The sequence below is a fragment of the Alosa sapidissima genome, chromosome 5, assembly GCF_018492685.1.
Source record: "Alosa sapidissima isolate fAloSap1 chromosome 5, fAloSap1.pri, whole genome shotgun sequence".
Taxonomy (NCBI): domain Eukaryota; kingdom Metazoa; phylum Chordata; class Actinopteri; order Clupeiformes; family Clupeidae; genus Alosa; species Alosa sapidissima.
In genome coordinates this window covers 33,946,773-33,972,608 of record NC_055961.1, presented here as the reverse complement: position 1 = coordinate 33,972,608, position 25,836 = coordinate 33,946,773, and the positions used below count along the sequence as shown (strand labels likewise).

Below are 25,836 nucleotides of genomic sequence, written 5' to 3'. Positions count from 1 at the left end.
ATTTCATGTGAACATAGTCCTATCCTTATTAGACGTTCTCTGCGGTAAACTACAGTCCTTGTAGGAAGCGTCCATTGTTTTTCCAACCCACTTTTAACTTCCAACAAAATTACGTCTCACTGCAACGATGCGCCATCTAGTGGACAAACGACTACTTATCGCCAATACTGGAAATGCAGCCTTGAAGATGATGATGAATATTTATTTTGGCTTTCTTTTAATCCTACTGAATTTGTAATTATGTATCGGCTGTTCTAACACCGATAGTATGTGAGTGCCTGTGTGTGTGTGCATGTGTATATGTATATGTGTGCACCGCCATCTACAGGCCAATGAGTGTACAGTCACTAAATGTACACATAACCTAATTTTTTTAGACCCCCCCTCCCCCCCATGGATGAAATTCTACGAAACTTGGCATACCCCCAGAGAATGCCAGGTCAATCATACACATAAAATTTGGTGCAGTTCTGAAAATCTTAACTGAAGAAAGGGGCAGAATAATATTGCATTTTCATTTTTTACTGGGGGGGGCGGGGTGCAAATCACAAATGAGTGATTATGGGCCAGGTTGATGTGGGCCCTTGAGACCAACATACCATAAAAGATTCTTCATCCTCAGTGCCACAGTTCAGGTAGTTATTTAGGAAAAACTGCTTTTTTTGCGGTTCAGGGGGCCCAGCACGGGGGGGGAGTGGCCCCCGGGGACGAAACGAAAAAGTCTAGTGGGGCTACATACCCACCAAATTTCATGTGCACCGGTGTTTCGGTGTCCCGGGTATCGTTGACCAAAAATTCAGGAAGTAGATGACAGAAAAAAAAAAAGAAAAAAAATTGACAATCATTATATGACCGCTTCGCTATCTTCACTAGCGGTGGTCATAAGTCATAATTATATGACCGCTTCGCTAGCGGCAGTCATAATAATGGGGGGACCCCCTGCAGTACCTCCACTGACCCCCTAGGGTGTGTGTGTGAGATAGAAAGAGAGAGTGTCTGACAGGGACAGGGAGAGAGACAGAGAGAAACAAAGAATTACATTAAGGAGAGCCCAAGGGTAAATTGTCTATACATTTGCAGGGTCACCTGCAGAGCATTTATCAGGACCTATATCTGGCTCACCACTTTACTGCCCCTTACTTGGTAGGACCCTAAACTCTCGTCTTATCTTGACCTCTTGTGAAGGCCCTTCTCTCTGTGGTTTCTCTCCTGCAGTATAAATCTGCTTAAGTCTGTCTCTCTAGAAAAAAGTCTGAATAATTAGTCTATTGGTGTTATTTGTTTATATATATCAATATATAAACGAGTGTGATAATATAATGTTCCTGAATTAAAAAAAAAATCTAATTCTAAATCATCTTGCCATGTATAAAACTATGGTAACAGTGACACATCACAAAGAGCTGTGGAATCAAACTGATGATTTATTTGGGCTAATGTGTGTTTATGGTGAAGAAGATATGCTTGGGCAGTTGCAGTAACTGGAACTTTGGAACTTTACCGTCTTGGACAAGACACAAACAGAAGCCAACACCTGATTTTGTCAGGCCCTGATCGGGCAGATCCAAACTTGACTGTACAGCATTCAATAATAGCTTCATTAGGGGGAGCGGGGGAAACACTGGGTGAAACATTTGACTCAAAGCTCTTTGTCAGTAAGCATCCCTCTTCAGAATTATGGGTGCTGTTGGATGCTTAGTTGTAGTCAATGTGTTCTTTCATTTCTGTCCTTCCGCACGAGTTTGTGTTATTACCATGATTATTTGTTTATTTCTTTTCTTTGAAGTAAATCAATAAAGAAGCAAATATTTACTAAACCAAAACTTTTATTTACACAAGCACAAGAATGAAACAATTTCAGTTTTAAACGGGAGTATAGTTGACACCAATCCAACTACACTTTTATTTATTTATTTACCGTTAAATAGAAAATGCCCTAGACTATGGGACCAATGAAGAGTCTGCATCAGTAACATGCAGGTCATTCCAGAGGCCCTTGCTCAGTCTCCTGTGATGCAAAGGCTGTGCTGATGTTGCTCTACACTACAGGACAGATCTCCAGTTTCTCCACTGGAGGATATCAAAGAGTTCAACACAGCGTTGAATCGTATTGTGACACAGTTTACTGGCAACTGTGCATCACATCATTCTGCCAATATAACAAAACAAAAAAACAGCGTTTTCCATCCTTTTGCTTTTTTACAAAAACAAAGCCATGTTCACATATATAAATACAATAAAGAAACCCATCTATAGACTTGATGAAGAAGCATGCTCAACAGACACAATAAACACAAGAGAGGATAGAGTAAACTGCATTAAATGACCTTTCTCTGCAGAAACACTTGTTTTTAAAGTTTCGCAACTGTCTCGTTATGATTTTAAAATTAACACAGATTGTATTTACACATTTTTGGTAATCAGGTATGAATTGTGATTCCATGGTATACAGATAAGTTAACCTGTATAATCATTGTTGAGATCCAGTGTCAAACTCCCGAGGACATTACATTAAGGAAGGTGATGTTCAAACAACTGCAACTTAAATATGAGGGAGCAGAAAATTAATACTACTGGTCCACGGCTAACTATTTCTACAATTTCATTTGGAGATACTAGTAAGCCTTTAAGAGAACAATACATATTTCTGTATATACTTAAATGCACATAGAATGGAATATAGCCTACACTTGTTAACTTTATAACCTGTTGTTTTCTAGAAAGCACCTTTTTGGTTATTTGATGGAGGATATTTCTATGTCAGGACTATAGAATTATGCTTGATGCAGAACTTGTATTTATCGTGCAAATGTATGTACCCAGTTGCAATTTATTTTGCTGTCCTGTGCTCACTGGAGGAGGTTGTCTCGTGTCTAGCAAAATGCAGTGGATCGTCTTTCAGATGTCTTTGTGTAATCTCTATGAAACTCATGTGTCCTTGCTCCTCAGAGTCCTGGCAAGTTACCTGGCTGAGCAGTGTGTAAAACCTTTCTCTCAGCCATTGCTAGAGGTGAAATTCGGGGGTTGGTGTCTGCGGAGTGACTTTCACTCTTTTTTTTGTGCATCGAAAGAAAGAGAGAAAAAAAGATCAGTCACAGGCCAGGGCAGCAGAGGGCCATGTCAGCAAAGCCCCATTAGCCCCTTCACCAGCTGCCTCTTCTGTCCTACTTTCCCACTAGCGGTCACTTAAGGAGGGAGGGCACCACCACCTGGACAAGTAGAGCAGGACAAGAGCTCAAACAGGTATTCTCTCTGGACCAATCAGATGTCACTGTGCAATTTTGAATTGTTGTCAGTGCATGTTGTGTATCTCTTGGCCTTTAGATGGTGTGTATGTCCAAACTGCTCTGCATTCATCCATAGAGTTAAAGGAGGTAAAGGAGAGTATGGAAAGAGTTTAATTACCCAGCTGGAGTTTAGCCCATATTCTTCTGTCGGTCCAGGAGCCTCTGTTTTCTATCTGGCGGAACTTCATCGAGGCTGATGCCGTGGTTACTAGCCCTAGATATACAGGAGCAAATGGGAGGGTTACAGGGTACTCTGATGTTGATGCAAAGTGAGCTGAAGTTCATAAACACAAATAGAACATGTTTCTGAGGTTAATGAGGGATACATCTCTTTCTTCATATCTACTCGTCTCATTCCATTTTTATTGTTGAACAGTTATGGAATATCAGTTTTAAAAATGTCAAGTTTATGAGGTTTCTACAGTTAGAAGCTTCATTTTGGAAACCTTTATACACAAAGAACCTTTTACCCGCAACAAGGACAATGTTTAAGCATTCTCACAAAGCTGAACTGCATTCCAGATCAATCTTTGTGGGGAGAGACAAAGGACTCTTTCATCCCCTAAATTAATTCCTGAGCACAGTGTCCCTGATTCCTGAAAGGTACTTACCCTGGAGTAAGGTCTGGAGGCCTGGGCAAGGGCTTGGTGAAATCTTCTCTACCCATCAGCCAGAATGTCTCTTCAGCACCTTTCCCCTGAAGGAGGAAATTAGAGGAGAACAGGGGGTCAGGGGATTAAAAGGAGAGAGAGAGAGAGAGAGAGAGAGAGAGAGAGAGAGAGAAAGAGAGAGAGAGAGAAATGGAGAAGTGTGTTTCTGCATATCGTGGCCATACCTTCAGTTCTGTCCTGCCTCTGCTGTCTATTTTATAGCCCACATCCATTTTTCTGAGGATGTCAACTGTGCTCCTGTTGACATGGATTCTGTAAGCTAAAGCGATCAAAAGCAAAGAAAACAAACAATTTGTTTAATTTCATTCACATCACTCATGGTAACATACCACACAGATTTACTGAATCAAATAAACCATATTCTCTCTCTAACCACCCCCCCCCACCCATCCCATTAACAGAGGGAGTGGGTAATCAGTAGGAGTTAAGCTTTGTTGTTACAGACTCTGTCATCGTAAGCCTGCTACAAGGAAATGAAACAGGTCATGGTCCAGTTGTCCAGGATTTTGTAGACTGGTGTGATAGGTCCTTTCTACAGATGAACATTTCCAAAACAAAAAATATGTGTATAGACTTTAGGAAACTCCCCAGGGCTAAGGAAATCATCAGCATAAAGGGTCAGGCAGTGGAGTGTATCAATAAATTTAAATACCTTGGGACCATCATTGATGATAAATTAAATTTTGAGGCAAACTGTGAGACTGTGTACAAAAAGGGGAACCTGCGTCTATACTGTCTGAGGAAACTGTCCTCCTTCCACATCGACAGAAAGATGCTCACCATGTTCTACCGCTGCTTCATTGAATCAGTCATCTCTTTTAGCCTGGTGTCTTGGCTCAGCAATCTACCCCTAAAAAATAAGAACTCCCTGAACCAAATTGTAAGGTGGGCTAGTAGGCTGATTGGAGAGCCACTGCTGAACCTGGAATCCCTACACAGTAGGCAACTACAGAGGCTAGTTGGGTCTGTCCTAGAGGATGGATCCCACCCACTATATGGTGAATTTCAGCCTCTCCCATCATGCTGCAATTACAAAATGCCTGTTTGTAAAACTAAAAGATACAGAGGCAGTTTTGTTCCCTCAGCTATTAGAGTGTTAAATAGCACTTAGGCTACTGTTAGATTAGGCTACACACTAACTTATTGACTGCACAGCCCTCTTAATCTTAATGTATTTATTTATTTAATCTGGTTTAGCTCTTGTATCTGCTATGATGACTTTTATTTTGCATTCTTATCTACTGAATTTTGATACTAATAATATTCATGTATCATTTTTTATCTATATTCCTAGGTCTAGAACACTGTTGTCACTGTTATGTCACTGTTTTCTGTCAATGTTGTTTAATGTCATCTATGTGTGTGTGTAAGAAACCCACTCTTTTGACCTGCAACCAAATCTACCCTTGGGTACAAATAAAGTTACCTTACCTTACCTTACCTTACAGCATCTCAACACTAGATGGTAGTGTACTACATACATCTTGTGTATCAGGAAGTTGCTTCAAATTTAGGTAGCCTATACTTGTGAAGTTTCTCTTTAGGTATATTCATAATAATTTACCTAAACAGAAACTCCACCTGTACCTTGTAAATAACCCATAACTTCTGAAAGTTAAAGACAAGCTCTCTCTTTCTCTTTTGAATGCATGTTTTATCATGAGGTTTTAATAATGATGTCCCTGTTTCTTAGAAATCATTGCAGCCTTGTTTTTTTTTTGTTTTAAACCAACAATTAAGTCCAACATCTTAAGGCTATTCAATGTTGTTTGAGACTGAGGTAAAATTATAGCAGAGTCTTAGAGGACACTGGACATTAAACCCTGAGTTGTCTCACTAAGTCTACTGATAGCCTTAAAGGCTTATTGATCGCTCTTCACCTTAAAGCTCTCTGAGCCTGTTCACTACCATGCACTCAGACACATTTATGCTTGACCTTTCCATTGACACGCACACAGACACACACGCAAACATACAGTTTGGCATACTCTGAATATACACAAAGCTGGATAAATAGAAATATGAGCTTATCACACGCTGTGGCTATAAAATGTAAATAAAATATTTTAGTTTAAAAATATTTCTCTAATTCTCTAATTAAATATCACATTATTTTTCATGATGCTATGCCATTTTTCATTCATATGTCAAAAGTTAGCTATCTGTCAATAAAAGGAGAATAAATTGTGCTTATTTTTCAAGTTGTATTAGATCAATTTAAATTTGTATCGCATTGGCTCTCCCATATATAGTCAAATCATACAAATCATCTGTATAGGCTTATACATAGATACAGTATTTATATAAATATTGAGTGTGATTTGGTTGTATACTTACACAACCCCGTGGATTCCATTCGAGAAGCTGTGTTGACAGTGTCCCCGAATAGACAGTACCTAGGCATTGTAAGGCCCACTACCCCTGCCACAACAGGGCCTAAGAAAAAAATAAAGCACACATACATATTTTTACATGTTGTACTTTCACAGGTAGCATTTTAGCATTCATGCACAGATAGCATTCATACATGTCATTCTTCCTTAGATTGATATAGTGCACTTTCACACAATGGAACCAAAGGGTTGCCGGCTCGATCCCTGACCAGTGGGAATGGCTGAAGTGCCCTTGAGCAAGACACCTAACCCCTCACTGCTCCCCAAGCGCCGCTGAAGCAAGGCAGCTCACTGCTCCGCGTTAGTGTGTACTTCACCTCACTGTGTGTTCACTGTGTGCTCTGTGTGTTCACTAATTCACGGATGGGATAAATGCAGAGACCAAATTCCTTGTATACAAAAGTATTCTTGGACAATAAACATTACAAATAGTATTGTAAAAGATTGCTCAGATAGATCTTTGTCCATTGTCTTAAATAATAGTAATTAAGAGTAATTAAGACTACACTAAATCTATACTATAACCCTACAGTTTAAGGTAGTCAAGTCAAGTCATATTTATTTATATAGCACACTTAAACGCAATGCAATTGACCCAAGGTGCTCACAGAAATAAAACAAAAACAGTAATAAAAACAAAAATATAAGTGACAAAAAATAAATAAAAATACAAAAAATAATAGTAATGATAATGATAAACTGATTATGATTGTAGAAAAAAGAAGATACAGTTTCTAAACTACTACTACTATAGGCATAGAGCACAATGTACAGTAAAGTTAAAGATGGCAGTTAATATAATGCTGAAAAGAAATAGAAATAATTTTAATATATAAATAAATAAACAAACAATAATATAGTATAGTAGAGTATATTCAAAGGGATGGATGGACATAAATGAAGGTGAATGTTCCAGAAACGGAAATTGGTTTGTGTGACCAGGCTGACACGTCCTTGAGACAGCGGGACAAAAGGGACGGAGGCCTGTAATTGGATAAGAGGGCCTAACTGGATGATCGGAATATGCCTTAGGTTGACATCTCACTTGTTCTTAGAATGCATACCCAGCACCAAGAATCAAGTACTAATAAAGCAAGAGCAAGCAGTCACGGGCTATCAATGTAAAAATAAAACTCGATAGTGAGTAGACTCCATACACAATATCATACTTGTCACCTTTTATCTCTGCCATCTGCAATTGTACTAACTGGCTATGTTGGATTTTTGCAGACATTACTCTGTGTGCTGATTCAGGAGGTCCCGTTCATATTTGTGCCCTTATTATTTCGGAAAGGAATTGCATATGGGAATCTGCAAGTGTTTGTGTGTGAGCTTATTTCTCATCAAATGTATTTAGCGTCATGAGAGGATTTGAATCTGTTACACTTTTTGTCAGATTCAGCTCACAACTCCTCATACTCCTTTCGTTATACATTCAGTGTGCGCTCAAAAAAAAAAAAAGAAAAAGACATCGTGTCATGAGCCCTCTCACTCCACCGGGTTACCACCTTAATTGGTTTCCATTATCTTCCACTCTGCTCACCACTCTCTCTACTCAGCCTAACTAGCTCCACCTGTCCCTGCTCTGCTCTGCTCTAATTACTCTGCCAGCTGCGCTGCATTACCCACTAACCTCTCCCAGTATTTAAAGCCCTGTCGTTCAGCTCTCCTTTGTCAGATCGTCTGCAAAGCGCACACCCGGAACCTGTTTGCTTGTGCTTCTGGCTCACTCTTGTTTTGTGACCCCGGACCTGCCTGAATCTTGGATACTCTTCTGCCCCAGAAAACCAGACCTGCTTTCTGCCGTAACGACTCCTGACTACTCTTCGATCCCGGTAACTCTGACCAGCCTTCTGCCTTGCTACTACGAATTTGGATTTCCCTTGAACTGTACTTCTGCCTCGTTTCATCCGCCCTGTTGTGTCTGTGTTCCCCCCCCCCCCCCCCCAGGACTTCCGGACCACCCATCACCGGCGTCATAGGACGCATCGCTGCCACTGGGGGAGACACAGCACATTGGACGGAACCCCTGTTATTCCCGGGAACCCCTGGAACCCCTGGAGCCTTCACTCACTCCCTACTTCCCTTTTCCCTTAAGTTTAATAAACTTTCTGGTGTGACGCAATTGTGGTCCTCTGGTCGTCTGTCTGAATCGTGACACATCGGCCTAAACAACTCAAGCCAATCACTACATTGCAAGAGTGCTATTTGATTGGCTGCCACTGCTCTGCTCAAATATCGACAACTTTTTGGCAGAATTGCAGACAGCACCTTTAAAGTTACATTGGAGACCTGACTGACCTGTATGGAGGCCAATGCGAATCTTGACCTTAACTTCAGGCATGTGCCTCATTCTGAAGGCCCCCATAACGTGCAGGATATCTAGAGACATGTTGGACACTTCAGCTGCGTGCCGGCTCCCATTGCGGTTCGGTACACCTGACGCCACCATATAGGCATCTCCAATGGTTTCCACCTGAGGGAACATCAAAGCAAAAGCACCCTAAGAAAAAGCCTTCCATTTTGTTTTAACACACTTTCATATCTCAATTCTCTGACACCCCAACACTCGAGTATTTCACAGACTACAGTACTTAACTACTATCACTGAAAACTCCCCTAGCGGTTTCATTGCACAAAGTTTTACACTCAGTCCTGATGACAGAGTTGGTCACCTTGTATACGTCGTGCTGGCCAATGATGGCGTCGAAGCACGTGTAGAGGTCATTGAGTAGGTCGACCACTTCGATGGGCTCACTGATGGCCGAGATGGTGGTGAAGCCCACAATGTCGCTGAAGTAGAGTGTCACTTCGGCAAAGTGCTCCGGTTTCACAGGCTTCCCCGTCTTCAGCGCCTGAGCTACAGATCTGATACAGAGGAACAGCACATGAGCAGAGAGGAGTGGAGGAGGAGAGGGACAAACATAACGAAAGAGGAAGAAACCTAATTTCAAGGGCTGGTTAGGACAGGTTTGAATGAAAGTCTAAAGTGCCAAGCACATGGACAAATAATTGTTCTCATTGCAGGACAAATATCTATAAATGATGAATATGTGTATACTGTATTTAAATATAAGCATGTGCCTTCAGACTCCATTAGGGGAATTCCAGTTAGGGTCCCAAGTGTCAGTCGTGATGGAAGCAAGAGGGCCGTGTTGGATGTAATGTCAGAATGAGATGTGAGTTTGATGGACTCACTTGGGTAACATCTGAGCCAGGAGTGTGTCTGTTTTCTCTCTCTCCACCTCCAGCTCCTCTGTCCTCTCTCGGATCAGGTCTTCCAGGTTAGAGGAGTACTGCTCCAACATGCGCAGCATGGAGTCGATGATGTTGGTCTTCTTCCCTTTGCTCACGCTCTTAAACTGCAAAATGAGGTGGACGGGGAGTGCATGAGTGAGTGCAATGCACGGTGGTATGTGAGCCAATGTGTGAGGGAGAAATTGGATAGGCAGGATGAAAAGCTGGAGATCTGGAGAGCTTCTTAGCTGAAGGGGCATGAACAGGTCGGCAAAAATCTTCAGAAAAACCAAGGCACTCGTTTATAGGCAAAAAAGGTTAAAAATGCCTTTATTTCAATGGGTAAAATCTCCAGGTTAATGTATTGGGTGGAGCGCTTTACCTGCCGAAAGATCTCCTCAAATGTCAGCCTCTTCTCTGGCTCCTCACTCCAGCACTGTTTCATAATCTGGATGATCTCCAGAGGGGCCTCGTCCAGGGACACCTCAGGCCGACAAAGCGGAGGGGGGGACTTCACTTTGCTGATAATTTCTGTTAGTTAGAAAAGAAGTATTGGTAATTGTTCTACCACTGAGAGGTGGAATTCCATTGAATTTTTGAGAAGGATAGAAGGAATGCAGGATGTTCTTTGGACTTCACTACATGTGAAAACAAATCCCTCACACAACTCTTTGTCTCATTCCTATCTTTCATTCATTAATGATGTTTTTCTTTTTCCACACTACCACTCTATCTCTCCAGGTCCACTCACTAGTTACCTTTGGGAGGCATGTCGAGCATGCAGAAAGGGGCGCAGCGTGAGATCACCTCCTGCATGATGATGGCAAAGCCATAAACATCTCCCGGGAAAGTGCCAAATTGCAAGCTTGGGTCTCGCAGAATCTCTGGTGCAGTCCACAATTGATCTGTTATAACAAGAGGTTGGACAAGAGGAACTATCAGTATCAGCAACCAGGGAACCAGTTATGCTCTACATTTGAATCTTTTAGCAGCCCAGAGAGATTGAACCCATGACTTCGGGGATTTTGGCAGCTTATTCTATCACATTATAGATTACACACTATAGGTGCTTTCCAGACAGACCGAGAGTCAGTGTTGTTGCAGTAAAGTTGTTGTTGTTGCAGTCATTAAAGCTGCTGCAAGTGCTGTGTTTAGCCATCTGCCTTGTTCTGAGTCTCTTGCTTACCCTCTGGTGCTTCTTCATCCAGCGGGATGCCTTGGCTTTTGAGGATCTCTCCGAAGCCGTAGTCCGTGACTTTAAGCACAAAGCGCCCGTCCACTACACAGTTCCGAGACTTCAGACGCCCGTGGAGAATGCCCCTGTTGTGCAGATACTTCATCCCCTGTAGAAAGGACAACAGGGTGTGACAAACAAAGGGGTAGAAAAAGAAAAGATATAGAGCCAGTTCAAAGGCGCTCTCTCTCTCTCTCTCTCTCTGTATCAATCTCTTACCCTGATTAGGTCCAACAGTAACGAGGACTTGAACATCCAGTCCAGGCGCATCTCCTCGCTGTTGATGAGGTCTTCTAGGCTTCCCCTGGTACAGTGCTCTGTGACAATGCCAAAGATCCCAGAATCGAAGAAGAGCCCAAGGAATAGATTCAAATTCTCATGCCTCATGTCTCGATACTAAAACCAGAAACACAGGGCAGCTAAGGCAAAGGTAAAGAACAAAATGATCAATTCTTCAGTAAAAGTACAGACATATCTAAACTAACACAGAGAACATACCTTTATAAACATTGTCTGAGTGGAATCACTAACAGAAGACACTGATTCCGCATTTGGACACTTTTTCAACCACACCCAGTCACCCTAGAATGGAGAAAAAACACTTTTTTGAAAAGCTTAAAACAATTTTGTCTCTCACTCTCTGTCGTTTTTGACAAAGCATCAACATCCCATCACACATCATATTAATTAAAGTGCATTCTACTCCTCACTTAGTCACTTACATCTATCTTCCTGATGACAACACAACTTTTTGTTAGTAACATTTGTTTTTGTCTTCATATACTGGACAAGGACAGTCAGTGATAATACAAAACTAGAATTTAGAATTTAGAGTTTCTAATTTATTTCATTCAACCAACAAATCTCCAACTTACACACGCACAGAAAAATAGACACTTGCCTACCTCAAAGACAGCCACATTGGAGCTGTTCGGAGTGGAGGTGATGTAGCTTCGACCGGACACAGAGTGCCGAGGCGTCTTCACGTCCAGCTGACTGTCCTCATTCAGTTTCTGCTCAAGGAGGACATGGAGAGAGAGTGAGGCGACGTGACTCGACTCATACAGGTTATTTCGAGACATATTCATCAATTCACTATGCATGAGTGGAAATGCATGAAATATTGTGAATGTGTCAAATCAAGTCACTTTTATTTGTGTGACCCTAAGTGCTTTCCTGTCAAAGCAAATGGATTTACAATTAAAAAAAAATACACATGAATCAAAAGAATTTGGAGGAAGAGAACAAATGTTCAGTGTGTATTTGGTGTGTAATGCACACCTGTTATGTATGTTATACTGGATGTGGATGTGGTGGAGTCGAGAGAGAGAGAGAGAGAGAGAGAGAGAGAGAGAGAGACACAGAGAGAGAAAAAGAGAGACTGACCCTTCGGCTGAGCTGTGTGTTAATGAAGACCAGGTCATCGAGGTTGAGAACTATCTTTCCTCCACCACCACCACCAAAACTGAAGCCTAACAGACTCCCTCTCCTGTAAAAATAAAAATACATGCATACATATCCCATGAGCCACATGTGCTACAATAGTAGTACATACAAACACATCCTCAATGGCTTTTCATATGGGATTTAGAGTAAGGTATCAAAAATGTTATCAAACAATCCTTTAGGAGTTGTTTAGTTGCACAGTGTAGGTGCCTTCCTTACTTGATAAAGATATAGGCTGCTCCACCGACGGCAACCAGGAAAAGGAACAAGAAGAAAAGTGCTGCTCCACTGATGCCTGATGAAGAAGGAGAGAGAGACATCAGTGTCACGTCTTTCATCCTAGACACACGCACACACACACACACAAACACACACACACACACACACACACACACACACACACTCACACACACTCACACAGGTATCTTACCTCCTGTGCAGGCAATGTAGGGACTGAACCAGCAGTTGGAGTCGCTGCTCGGGGTGGAGCCGGCAAAGTGGATGGAGCGGCCCAGGTACTTGAGGCCACCGAACCTGCCGACGGTGTGCGCAGCCTCCAGGATGTGTGTGGAGTGGAGCTTGCCGCCAAGGCCAGTGCTGTCCAGCACCACATACTTCACCTGCATGCCCTCGCCTTCCGTGTCACTGTACACTGGCTGGTTGAAGCCGTCAAATTCGAAACCGCCCTCGCCCTCGGGCAGCGTAGTGCCCGATACCCAGCGTCCAGTGGCCGCCCGCTGCTGCTCCACCGCCATGGCGGTGTAGTACAGCATGTTGTAGATGGTGCCGAAGAACGGAGAAACCTGGTGGGAAACAACGGTTCAGCTGATGAAAAGTCCAAAACTAGCAATTCCTGTAAATAACTTCAAATCAGCCCTCTGTCGTGAGTATTTCTGATAATGTGTATATTAATTTTTAAAGAGTGTTTATTATTCATGATTCAACACAATATGTTGCATAAAAGCATCTTTAACTGAAATATTCCAGTGCAACACAGCAGTGATTATTTGTTACTTCTTATTGCAATAAGAGAGCCAGTTTCTCCACCAGGGTTCATCTATGTTACTTTTTAACATTTGCTTGCTATGCAATCAATTATAAAAACCATGACATGGAGCGATAGAGTATACATGTGGAGGATCACAGTCTAATCTGACTGTTTTGTAACATAGTTGTGACACAGTAACACATATTTTTCACTTTTAGTTTTTCTCATAATACCTGAAATAACGTAATACCTAAGTAACAATAATGAGTAATCAACTGAATCAACTCAATGTAATAATCAGTAATCAACTGAATCAACTCAATGTAAACTACTTCTGCAACTGTAAACATAACTAAAATGAAACCAAAAAGGGAACACTGAGTTAAAAAAAACTAATGAAAATGTCCAAACTATACCAACTCTGCTCTTCATGTATGCCTTAAAGAAATAATTTCAAAATGACACATTTTTGACAATTACACAACCCAAGACCCTTCCCTTGACTCACAATAACTATCAGTGGCCTCAAGTTGTCCCTGACATGTTGTAACTGTAACTCACCTGTTCAGGTGGGGTGCTTGTCCGGATCTCGAATTTCTCCTGGGCCTCTTTGAATGCCTCAAAGAATGAGTTCTCTCCCTGGTCGATGGTCACGGTGAGTACTCCGTCATAGGCGCGCCGTAGCTTGTTGTCGTTGACGAGTATAGGGTACTCTGCATTCTTATACGGCAGAGAGTAGAGCAGGGTGTCGTAAGGGATGAAAATGTAGCCTCGTTCAATCATCCTCATGTCCAGGGCTGTGGTCAGCAGCTTGTACTGAGCATCCCCACCGATCAGTACTGAGTGCATGCACATGATGATCACTGGGTAAAGAGAGAGAGAGAGAAAGAGAGAGAGAGAGAGAGAGAGAAAGAAAGGAAAACAATACGTACATAAGAGTTTGTCAATGCTCTTACCATTTGATGAGTCTTGTGGAAGCAGGAAACTGATAGACATTGACCTGCTGAAGTGACTGTTTTTGTTAAAGGTGACACTGCTTTTTATTAGATTGCTTAAATGTGTGTGAAAAATGGATGGTGTAAAGCAGACAGACAACAAGATGACAGAACAGTCCTTCTGTATTTTGGTCTCTTTTCTGCATTTTCGTGTCCACTCAGACACACATACCTTTGGAGTGATCGGAGTCGCGGATCTTACTCAGTGCTCTTCGCGGGCCCTCCTCGTCCAGCTCCATGATGGACACCGTGCCGACTGGCAGGCCGAGGGCGCGCAGCGACGATGCCAGCTCGTACCCGGTCGCCTCCCAGAGATCCGCCTCCTCGGCGATGATGCTGACGTGCGCCCACTTGAAGAAGCGCAGCACGGAGAAGAGCACACGCGACGGCAGTGGCATGGGTCGCAGGAAGCTGGGGAACATGCCGTCGTTCATGTCCGGCTTCAGGCAGCCCCACGACAGGATGCCCTTGTCCCAGTTTTTGGCTAGCAATGCGGCAGACGAGCAGTAGCCAGGGTTGGCCGGGCCCAGGAAGGCCGCACCGTAGCCCTCCAGCTCGGCGAATCGAGCCAGCGCCCGCGAGGTCTGGCAGTCCTCGTTGACCAGCGCATAGTCGTACCAGTAGCCCTTGCTCAGATGGGGATTCTTGTTGATGCGGCTCATGGCTAGGCGGGCGGCCAGGTCGGGCAGGGCCTTGGAGTACATGGGGTCGCACGTCCACGGCCCCACCAGTGCAATCTTGAACGTGGAGCCCCAGGCCTCACAGGGCAGGTAGCAGACCATCATCAGTGGCACCAGCAGCCAGGAGCCCCATGAGCTGTGGCGCCGGATGACCGTGTTAGCCGGATAGGTGTCGTTTGTGTTGGCGGTTCCCTCCACTTTTGATCTGCCAGATCTGTAGCGTTTGGTTTGGTGCCTCCATGACCTGTGCGCCCCTCTGGAGGGGTGTTCTGGTTGCCATCGTGGATGGTTCGAGAGACTGAACAAGCAGCCAGAGTCTGTTTGCGGTGCCATTCAGCTCCTATGGTTGCTGGTGAACAATACGGAGAAAGAGGCGATGGGAGGGCAGTGGTGGTGGGGGTGAGGCAGGTGAGTAGGGGCCCCTGGGATATGGAACAAAGGAGAGTTTGACCAGCTGCCCGGTGACAAGCACCCTGATACAGTCTTTGGCTGTCAACCTTGGACACTCTTAGGGGTACAATCCCAAAGGCATCATAGAGTCTACCATTCCCCAGCCATTGCTACAGAAACCGTCAGAGAGGGACACACAGGAAGTGAGACCAGGGGAAGGGAAAAGTGGTTAAGGGCAAAAAGAGAAAAAAAGACAAACAAAGTTATTGTCAATCAAAGTGCACATTTTTGCAACATGACTTTTTAAGAACCTAAAGATGTCGTGTGAAGCCATCATGATTGCCAGTGTACAGAGCAAAAACCGCTAAACCCATGAACCCCTGAGTCAGATTGACTCTGAGGGAGGCCAAAAGCCCATCTGCCACCCAAGTCAAACATCCATGTCAACACACCCAAACATCTCTGACACATCCTGATGCCTGAGGGCACTGAACCAACAGACCATTAAAAGGAGGATTAAAAGGAGAAATGCAAACAGATTTGCCCCCAAACTTGGAAGTGTGGTAACAACTTCTTTGTTGAATCAGGTGATTGTCTCGGTCCCATCTGTCGATGCCCATGGTAGCGGTGGCGGTGCCGTAGGTATGGCGCCAGTACACATACCTGTGCCAGGTTCCCTTCCCCCGCTAGCTGGCTCCCAAAGAGTACATGTGGAAAGCTGATTAGCGAGTCTTAGCATATTGAGTCTATAACCCCAGTCTCACCCAGGTTTACTGCCTGATAACGTGAGAAGAAATCTTTTCTTTTCTGTCTCTTCCTCTTCGTTATGTTACATTTCCTTAGACGTTCATCAAGCTATCCTCATCAAGTTTTTTCCTGTGTTGTAAGTCTGACATGAATTTTTGTCGCCCTATAGGCCTACTGTTGATAACACCCGTTAGCATTGTTTTCAGAACTAACCTCAGACTTTGCCATTCTATCTCAATGCTAATGTTAGCATTGTATCTTTTCATTATTATTTTTGACCGTTTTTTTAATCATTTGGAGGGCAGAACTGTCAGAAGAAAGACACATGTTTATACTCACCTCACTAAGCAACAGATTTGTGGCTTACAGTGTACAGTGTCAAAAGGTCATGACTCATGCCTGGATTATACAGGGTGCTTATGGTGGTTGGCACATTAAAACTATCACAATCTTGAGCTTGCCCTTTCATTTTCAATAATGTACAGGCAGTGATTGTATGAAATGCTTATAGAATAGAACAAGTTGAACAAGTTTCTAAGTTGATTTCAAGTGCTAAGTGCTCTTTCTTTCCCATATTGCATCAAACAGACAATGAGTTTATGTACACCTACTTGAGATGTATGCATACATGGCAACAACTTTCATATCTGCATTATATATTTGACACCGTGTCCTTAAATGTAGATGTAAATACTAGGACATATATAAAACTATGTTTTTTTTAGAACGCTCATTGAGCCTGGTTTGTATCAAGCCATGTAAATAAGACAAATGTTCAACTACCTTGAAAATTACAACTATCAATTTGCTTTACTCAGGGCATCTTGACCAATGGTAATGTTTAGCACCGTAGCATTTTAGCACCAATCCTGTTTAACCCCATTTACAGTCTATATGCTCCACCTGCCATGCAGATTGAGCCAAAGTAAGTATGCACACATGGTATGAATATTAGTAAATCTTTATCAACACAACAAGTGAATGTCTAAACTTCCTTCCTTACAACTGTTTTTATCTTGAAAAATAAACTTCATATACATTATGGTCAATGACTGTGACATATAGACTGACCATGAATTTGAGGCCCATTAGATTGCGTCCACACTAGTAGGCAGAACAATTTAGCTTAGTTTAGCTTAGCGTCTTCATAACCAGGTTAGCACTCTCTGTTCTTGAAATCATGACCTGGGAGGAAGTTGGCCATGATCAGTCAAAGAAAGTTGACACTGAAGCCGCAGAGTGTAGAAACAATAAGTTCAGAAATGAATAACAGTTTCCCATGCCATTCCATCTTAATGATTAAAGTTCTACAAACAATTGGTAATCTAAAGCATGTTTGTCCCTGTGGTAGAAAGATACCAACTCTAAACTTGTCACCCACGCACAGTGTAAAACAAAATACTGCTTTTATACTTTATTGTAGGTGTAAGACTCTCATCTACTGTATGAACTCAGAGCAAATACTTTTGTATGATTGGGGAGAACGGGGTGAGATGAGCCATTTTTTACATTCTCCTATGAACATTCTAATGTGTCAAAGAGATTTTATTTTGTAACCTCTACACTAAACAAAAAAAACAATGGAATCCACTTGGAATGGAATCCACTTGGAGAGCAAAACAATCTTATTTTTACACACATTTTTTTTTTTACCACATTTGCCATGTGCTGTACCTTTCCACAGATTGCAAGGACTGATTCCCTCTTCCTTAAAATGTTGTCACATGATAAAATCTGTTTACGGTTTCCTAGAAAAAAGGGGTGGCTCATCTTACCCCTACTGTATGCTTAACTTCTCCTGTTCTCCCCTGCAGTATGGAAATTGGCTCATTAATCACCAATTAAGGACTTTAATCAGCTCCTAATTTAGTTTATTTCTCTGTGCACACCACAGGCTCAGGGTGGTTGACACGCAGCTGGACAAGGTCATCTCTTCATAGCCTCACTGTCCTTTGACTGTCCTTGAAGCACTTTCGCCTACTGCACAACTACGTTATACTGTACTATTGTCACAGTTAGGTAAGGTGGTTAGACTGACATTATCAGGTTAGATACGTTTGTGACACATTCATAACTCAACACAACACTTATATACTGCTTTTACAGGCAACAAATGTGCAGTTACATTTACCTGTCACCCTATGCAGACCTAAATTGGTTTTAGGCTCACTGTAGTCCAGATCTTCATCAGCCATGCTGTACTTTTTCGTCTGACACGTGTAAGCTACGCGCACTGTGAGTTACCTAACTGCCTGTTACTTCATGTTGGGAACTTTCTGATAGTTATATATTTTCTTATTTTATAGTTTTAATACCATAAATGGTTTAAAATATATAAACCACTACTTGTACCAGAGCCTTTTGAATTTGAAGAGGATATATCACAAAGTTTAAGGTAAACGTCATGTAAGCCAAGCGATTCTTACCTGCAGATAATTGTCGAACTGGCATTTAGTTGGCATCCATATTAGTTATCTCCATACTGGAGGCTTAGTTCCAGGTGCTGTACCCAACTGAGTTCCAGGTTCCAGATTAAATGTAATGATAGAAGTCGTGAAACAAATATCCCAGATACGTGGTGAATGTTTTCTTCAGGTTTTGTCCTCTTGGGATGTATGTCTTTGTGGTAATTTGATGAAAAATGAAAATCCACAGGTTTTCCAGAGAAATTGTGACGGTTCTGATGTTTTTTGTCCCAGGAGGTTATGGCCCTGTGATGGACTGGGACCTGCCCCAAACCAAGCCACCTGAAAGATCCGAGAGAGAACAGTCGAGAAAGGTGACTATGGACCGATTGTCAGGCCGAAGGAGGAGCACAAGAGGGTGGGGTGAGGGGTTGGGGGGATGAGAGAGAAGGGGGGGGGGGGGGTGGACACTCAGGTCTTGATTTGACTTCTCAACCTCCTTGAGCCTTTAATCCACACTACCCAAGCAGGGAGCGAGTAAGTGTGTGTGTATGAGTGTGTGTGTGCGTGTGTGTGTGTGTGTGTGTGTGTGTGTGTGTGTGTGTGTGTGTGTGAGTGTGTGTGCCTGTGTGTGTGTGTCTGTGTGTGTGTGAAGTGAATGGGTGGGTTCCCTTGGGAGAACATATGACACAACTAAACTGATGTGCCAAAAAACATAGGGTGATGTAGGACCAGTGCTTATCAAATTATTTTCTGGAAAAGCACAAGTAGATCCAGAGAACAGACTGCAAATTGCCACAGAGAAAAGGCAGTGATGGGGACAAGCCTCCCTCATCACATCTCTCTCTAAGTTTAAGACTTTGATGTTGATAATAGATGTGGACCAAACCCTCTGAAGCAATTTTAATGGGGGATGAGAATACCAAATATAGACTGATGTATATAGGCTCCTGTCATATCGTGGGGAGATGACACACTGGTGTGCAATACCTCTCAGGACAAAGAAAAAGTCCCTTTCTGGCTGCTGCGAGAGATTTGATTTTCCAGGAATAGCTAAGCCGAATGGCCGTAGTCCATCTCGAGAAAACCACGTACAAAACCAATTACTCTAAGAACCTGATGGTCAGTTGGACAGTCATGTTGGCACAGCATTCTCTGGAAGCCCAGACACTGTACAGATCAGAGGGATGACCAGGACCCAGAGTGGCATTTAAGGGTCGGTGGGAATGTACAACCCCCCAAAACAGAAAAAGTTGGGATGTTGTGTAAAATGCAAATACAAACAGAATGTGATAATATACAAGTCTTGTAACCCCATATTTAGAAGCAAAACTCTTAGCAGTTCCTAAACATTTACAGGATGTTGTTAAATGAAGAGGTGAACCAGCACAGTGGTAAACATGCCCGTCATAAACATACCTGTCCCAACTTTTTTTGAAACATGTTGCTGGTATCAAACTCAAAATTAACATATATTTTCCATGAAATAGTCAAATTGTGTCATTTTCAACATTTGATAGTTGTCTGTGTCCTTTTTGCAACTAAATATGAGTCTAAGAGATTTGCAGATTATTACATTCTGTTTTTATTCACATTTTACACAACGTCCCAACTTTTTTCTGTTTTGGGGTTGTAGTTTTGAAGACAATCCACAATGGTATGATACTGAGGCAGAAAAAGACCATTGCCAGATCACAAGAAAAAGGAGAAAAGGTAATCAAAAAAATAAAAAAGAGCTGAATTGTCACCACTAAAGCTACAAAATGAGGTGTAAATGAATATAGACCCTTTCAACTGCATAAACAAACATGTGCGTCCCAAAGCATTTAGTTGAACATTGAGCTAATGGTAACCTGGGGACAAACAAAATAAAAATTACAAGTTTTAAAGTCGACGTTTGATTAGTCTGATTCATTTTCATTTCAAAGTATGAAAGGTTTCAATCTGAAACCCTCTAGGAACAGATCGAAAGGGTCTTAATGCTTCCCAGTGCAAGTGCAGATGACCTGCACAGAGTTACAGGTGGACAGAGCAAAAAAATCACGCCACGAAGGAGGGTGGGGGCAGGAGCCCATGAGCCTGGGCAATAGATGACATCTGCTGGAGACTGGAGCAGTGGTGGCACAAGAGCTGGCAGACACAGTGGGGAGTAAGAGGGCACCGAGGCTTACTGGGACACAACAGACAGACTGGTGCTATAGAGGTCTCTCAGGCACGCACACACCCAGTACACTCACGCATACTCACATAAGCACACTCAAACATACTCACACATGCATACACACTCACACACGCACACACATGCATACACACTCACGCATACTCACACAAGCACACTCATGCATTCACACTCATACATGCATACACACTCACGTATACTCACACAAGCACACTCATGCATACACACTCATACATGCATACACACTCACACATGCACACACATGCATACACACTCACACATACTCACACATGCAAACAAGTTTGAGAAAAAGAGCATCTGTGTATGTTTGATCATTCAGGTTGTCTTGCAATTGATTCAGCCCAGTTGGACTAATCAGATTAAAGAGATTGGGCTCTGCTAAACCTAGCGGCTACCTGCTGCAAGCCTCTCTGCGTCATGTGCGGGGGAGTGGCAGCCTGGCTACCCAGCCCTGCCTGGGCAAGGTCACCTGCCAAGAGTCGAGTGGACAGAGTGCAGACTCATGCTACCATTATACGACTGGCACACACACACACACACACTTGCAGGATGGACTTGGGGTTAGTCCAGTAAACCTAACTAGGCCAGAGTGGATGCACTGTTGAGGAATGGAATCCAGGGGAGTCTAAAGCATCAATTCGACTGCACAACTTAACTGGGCAAATGTACTGTTTGAGAACATGATACAGTATGATTTGAAAGTGTTTGATGGAGAGCAGACTACTTTCTATTTTCAGCTTTTCTCGTGCATTTCTTCAGCATGCTGTGCATTTTTCTTCTCTTCTTTTTTCTCTCCTTCTTCTCCCAGACTGTTTGTCCATCCCTTGGTTCAGTTCTTCTGGTCTTATACCTGTAAGCTCTAAGTCAAAGTGAATTAGTTATTGTGCCTGTGGCTTAGAAGTCCTAAGGGCAAGTTAATGAAATCAGCTTTAGAAGAGACCAGGCTTTCCCTCACCATGGCTTCACCTGGACAATAGTTGACTCAAGGAGATGTGACCACGGCAGATAGGACAGACTGTGGCAGACAGGTCCAACTATTTAACCGTTCCCAACATGGGAGCAATGGCCTAAATGCACACATTTGTGAATTTAGTGACATACGCAGAACTGCAGACAAAAATGAGCAAAGACTGTAGAATTGAATGAACAAGGTAGTGATTAATTAAGAAGCGGACAGACAAAGACAGCCAGGTATATAGGGACAAAAAATTGAGTAGTTGTAAGATGAATGCTGTGGATACCAGGAAAGGTTGATATTTCTCTCAAAAAAAATCAAAATGAAAAAGAATGTATCTTAGTTAAAATGCAATTTATCATAGACATTCAGTAGAAAATGTAGCATGTGTTGAGTCCATCATTACATTACCATGAGCGTGAAAGCTAACTGGCTTGCTAAATATATAGCAAGTTACAGAGATAGGTGGTATTATTAGGATCATTATGAAGTGTGCATGGGGCAGTGGAAATTAGTCGTGTGCCGAGAGCTGACCCCAAAATAAGTCTGCTTCCCAAAATAGACGGTGGATTTGTGCAACACCCTTTGAACACAGCAGAGAATCCCCCCCTCCTCCCCCCACCCTCCAGAGACGAGAGGTTGGCCTCTTTACCCCCACAGATTAACTCTGGGAAAGCTGCCTGTTGCAAATTGTGTAAGACCAAACCCTTTCACTCTCCACTCCTCCCCATCAACGCCTGTGCATGTCTGTGTCCACCATCTACACACAGCACACTGGACAGCCAAACTCAAACACTGGCATTTGATTGGTCAGAAGTCCCCAGTAACGAGCCACTGCTTCATGCAGCTGGATAGTCTGTGAATGCCAGTGAGCAGGCACCAGTGGGCAGTGGTCTTTGGAGTGGCCATGTGTGGAGGGCTCGCTGTAACAGTTCCACTGGTGACCGTTGAGAGTTAATACCAAAGCTTTGATGCTGTTCTTAGCAGATTATTTAGTTATTTATGCGGCCACGCCCGCCTGTCATGCTATCCAGTTCATCCAAATCCACTCTATGCAATAACCTCTCTGCAGTTTGATTCAGGTTCTGCGACTTGGGCCAGGGAACGTGTACTGTACCTGAAGATGCTTACCAAGTAATCCTGGTCCAGAAAAAGGCCAGACATCTCTAGCCTAGGTCTATATTTACCACATGCTCCTGTCCTCTTGACTTACATAATGTTTGTGTGTGTGTGTGTGTCCTCTCATAGGAGCTGAGACAGGCTCCGGGTGCTGACCGACTTGCATGCTGACCCTATTAGATCAAGCCTTTATGTCAGAGAGTGCAAGGAAAAGGTCTGTGAAGTTTCTGTGATAGGCATTTTTATTTAGTCTTGGATCTCATTAAGAGTTCATCAAGGAAGAGCATAGTAAAATATACAGTTCAGGTAAGATGGGGGAGGACAGGATGGGAAAATGCAGTTGTTTTGCTACGTGATCACCAGGCTATAGTCCATAAAAGAATCAAAAGATTCACAATTATTTGTCCGTTTTAGACCATTACCAATATTGTTTGTTGAACAAAATGGTTTGAAATCTCAATACAATACTATTCGGTTATTATTTTCAGCACATTATTGCACCACGATTTAATAACCGGAAGCAATAGCAATGATTTGACACCAACTACAACTGCACCTCCAAATAAACATCCTCCTCAAAGCTAGAGGCTTTGGAGTGCTTCATTGTTGTCCACTATGAAACAGGTTTCAATAGTCTCCTCCTCGTCTTCCTCATCTTCATATAAGAAAGACTCCTCATCTTCAAGGGAACACTCTTCATGGAGGCAGCGGAAGCAGAACTCTGTGTCACAACTGGGGCAGGTGACGAACCTGCAGCCCACACCATTGTGGGTCATCAGCTCCTTACAGTTCGGGCAGGCCCTGAAGAAGGGGCAGCTGAAAGCGGCGCTTTTGGGGTCGATGATGCGCTCCTCCGAGAGCAGGGCGGCACGCAGGGCACAGTTAGGGAGGGTGCAGGCGTGGCCCTGGGCCTGGGAGCCCGTCCTGGGCCACTCGCGCCTGCAGGCCCAGCAGAACTGGTAGACCCGGCGCAGGGACTTGGAGCAGCGCTGGCACACGGAGCGGTGGCCGTCCACTACGCGGCCGTCGTGCTGGAGGCAGCGGGGGCACTGGGGGAGGGGAGAGGAGAGGGAGGAAGGGGCAGAGAGAGGGGGGCATTTATGAGCATATATACTCACACACACACACATACTCACACACACAAGAGGGCCCTTGAAAAGTCTGGAATAATGGAATAAATGTTATTTTTCCTGAATATTTTCAAATCCAACTTAAATGTCATAATGACGGGGTGGGGGGGGGTTAGTGATGCAACAGGCTGCAGTGCCCATACCATGTACGGGTCCAAGTGCCCATGGGGACCCAGGTTCGAATCCAACCTGTGGTCATATCCCGATCCCCCCCATCTTTCTCTCTCCCACTCACTTCCTGTCAACCTTCACTGTCCTATCCAAATGAAGGCAAAAGGGCCAAAAAATATGCTTTCATTTTGGACATACTATCACATAGTCTGTTCATGTAATCACATAGCTCTGACAGCTAGTTTCATTTCCCCTCCTGTCAAGGGTTTTCATTTTTTACCCTCATTAAATGTCATGCTGAGCTGAGTTTAACAGGTGTCACCTTTACATTATTCAAATATGCTAGTGCTAGACTATAATTGATCAGGAGCTACTCTATTGATGTTGTCTATGTGAAGAGATCAAACTCGCAATAGACTTGCACAAAATTGTGTTTGAATTTTTGGAATACCATGGGTTTTTATATAGGCTGTATTGTAATATGCTACAATCAATGAATGTAATATATTTTAAGTCTCAATTTATCAATTGCCCCCGGACCCCCTAGCATTTTGGAGGGGCCCAGAATGTCATAGGGCCACATTTTCTAGCAGCGCCCCTGCTCACACTGACAAAGTGTTTCATGTTTCATGAAAATGTCGTTTCAATGCAGTGGCAGCCATTTAAACAAAAGTATTTTTTCAAGGATGTGAATGATGTAAAACCATAACTTTATACAACTTTAAAAATAAGGACATCCTAAACGAAGCCTTTGTTTTTTAAATCTCATTATTCTGCTGTTACTGTTCAGCATGGACTCTCAATTTGGGGCAACAATGAAGCATTAGTGTCTTCAGCAGTGGAACAAATAATGTCTTTAACCAAATCTCTGAACACAGGAGACCCAGGACTAAATCCTCATTACGTAAGCCCATTCTGCACTTCCCTCTCTGCCTAAAATACCCCCCGTGCGCCATCACTGACGTCATGCCGTGACGTCTTCTTACCTGTGTCTGCTTGGAGGCGACACTTGTCATCAGTCTGTTTCCGGCCAAAGCGGAAGCCATGGTGGCGGGGAAGCGGAGGGCTGAGGGATGAGACAGCAGAGGAGAAGAGAGGCGGTCAAGTGAGGTGAGGACAGAGAGGAATGCAGCTACTGTTTCACTCACTAATCAAGTCAGGCCTCTCAGTGTGAGGCTATGAATTAAAGAAAAAAATGTGTGCCCTTTTCCCACACACAGAATGTTAATGTGAGTTTGAGAAAATAACAACAAGGTTCATCTTCTTAACCTGACTGATATAGTCATACAATTTTATTCGACTGCAACTGTCGTGTATTAAGAGGACACAGATCATTGTTTGGACTATTCAAGATCAGAACAGAGGGGGTTTCACCTAGCGCAGTGGTTATCAAACTTTTTGGCATTCCCCACTTTGGAAGTGGAGAATTTTCCGGTCCCACCTGACCCAATCAACTCATGGAAATGTAAAAAAAAATGATTCCACGTTGCATTTCCTGTCTTGGTCCGCTGGATCAGATGCTATTTTAATGAATATGTCGGTCTGTTTATGACACACATGTTTGTGTGTGGCTATTTTGTTTTGAATCTATGATCTTGTCAAAAAAAGAAAGGCATTATTAAAGATTAACAACAACAAAAAAATGCTCCTATTCATCGTGCCCCACCTTTAGTCCCCACTAAGGGGGCCCGCCCCACGCTTTGAGAAGCGCATTTGTTTCTCTGACGTCTACGCTACTCCTGGCGCTTATTTGAAACTTGCGAATCTCAATTCGACAAGACAATTATTTAGCTATTATCTATAGTGGTCTTTTACTTAATGCATTTTGTACCTCTGTTTCTGTGTTCT

The 25,836-nt window shown here is 43.1% G+C and overlaps 1 protein-coding gene across 1 annotated transcript; it reads right to left on the bottom strand.

The window, feature by feature from the left end:
- Positions 1-1,905: 1,905 nt before the first annotated feature.
- Positions 1,906-18,805, bottom strand: gucy2d (guanylate cyclase 2D, retinal). The gene is made up of 20 exons (XM_042093262.1): positions 18,495-18,805; positions 14,424-15,491; positions 13,818-14,119; positions 12,699-13,071; positions 12,488-12,563; positions 12,209-12,311; positions 11,728-11,835; positions 11,321-11,404; positions 11,042-11,218; positions 10,775-10,931; positions 10,347-10,493; positions 9,971-10,119; positions 9,550-9,713; positions 9,027-9,219; positions 8,653-8,827; positions 6,296-6,394; positions 4,123-4,217; positions 3,899-3,984; positions 3,406-3,501; positions 1,906-3,209 (listed from the first exon to the last, which is right to left on the bottom strand). Exons 2-19 carry the CDS (start codon positions 15,262-15,264, stop codon positions 3,417-3,419), a joined length of 3,414 nt encoding a protein of 1,137 aa, XP_041949196.1. The 5' UTR covers positions 15,265-15,491; positions 18,495-18,805; the 3' UTR covers positions 1,906-3,209; positions 3,406-3,416.
- Between the last annotated feature and the right edge of the window lie 7,031 nt (positions 18,806-25,836).

Bases quoted from the DNA above. Each gene is read 5' to 3' on its own strand.
- gucy2d (XM_042093262.1), bottom strand. From the start codon at position 15,264: ATGGCACCGCAAACAGACTCTGGCTGCTTGTTCAGTCTCTCGAACCAT. The intron at 13,072-13,817 runs GTGAGTTACAGT...GTTTCCCACCAG, and splicing joins CAAGCACCCCACCTGAACAG to GTTTCTCCGTTCTTCGGCAC. The intron at 10,932-11,041 runs GTAAGAGATTGA...TCCTTTCTACAG, and splicing joins TACTGTTGGACCTAATCAGG to GGGATGAAGTATCTGCACAA.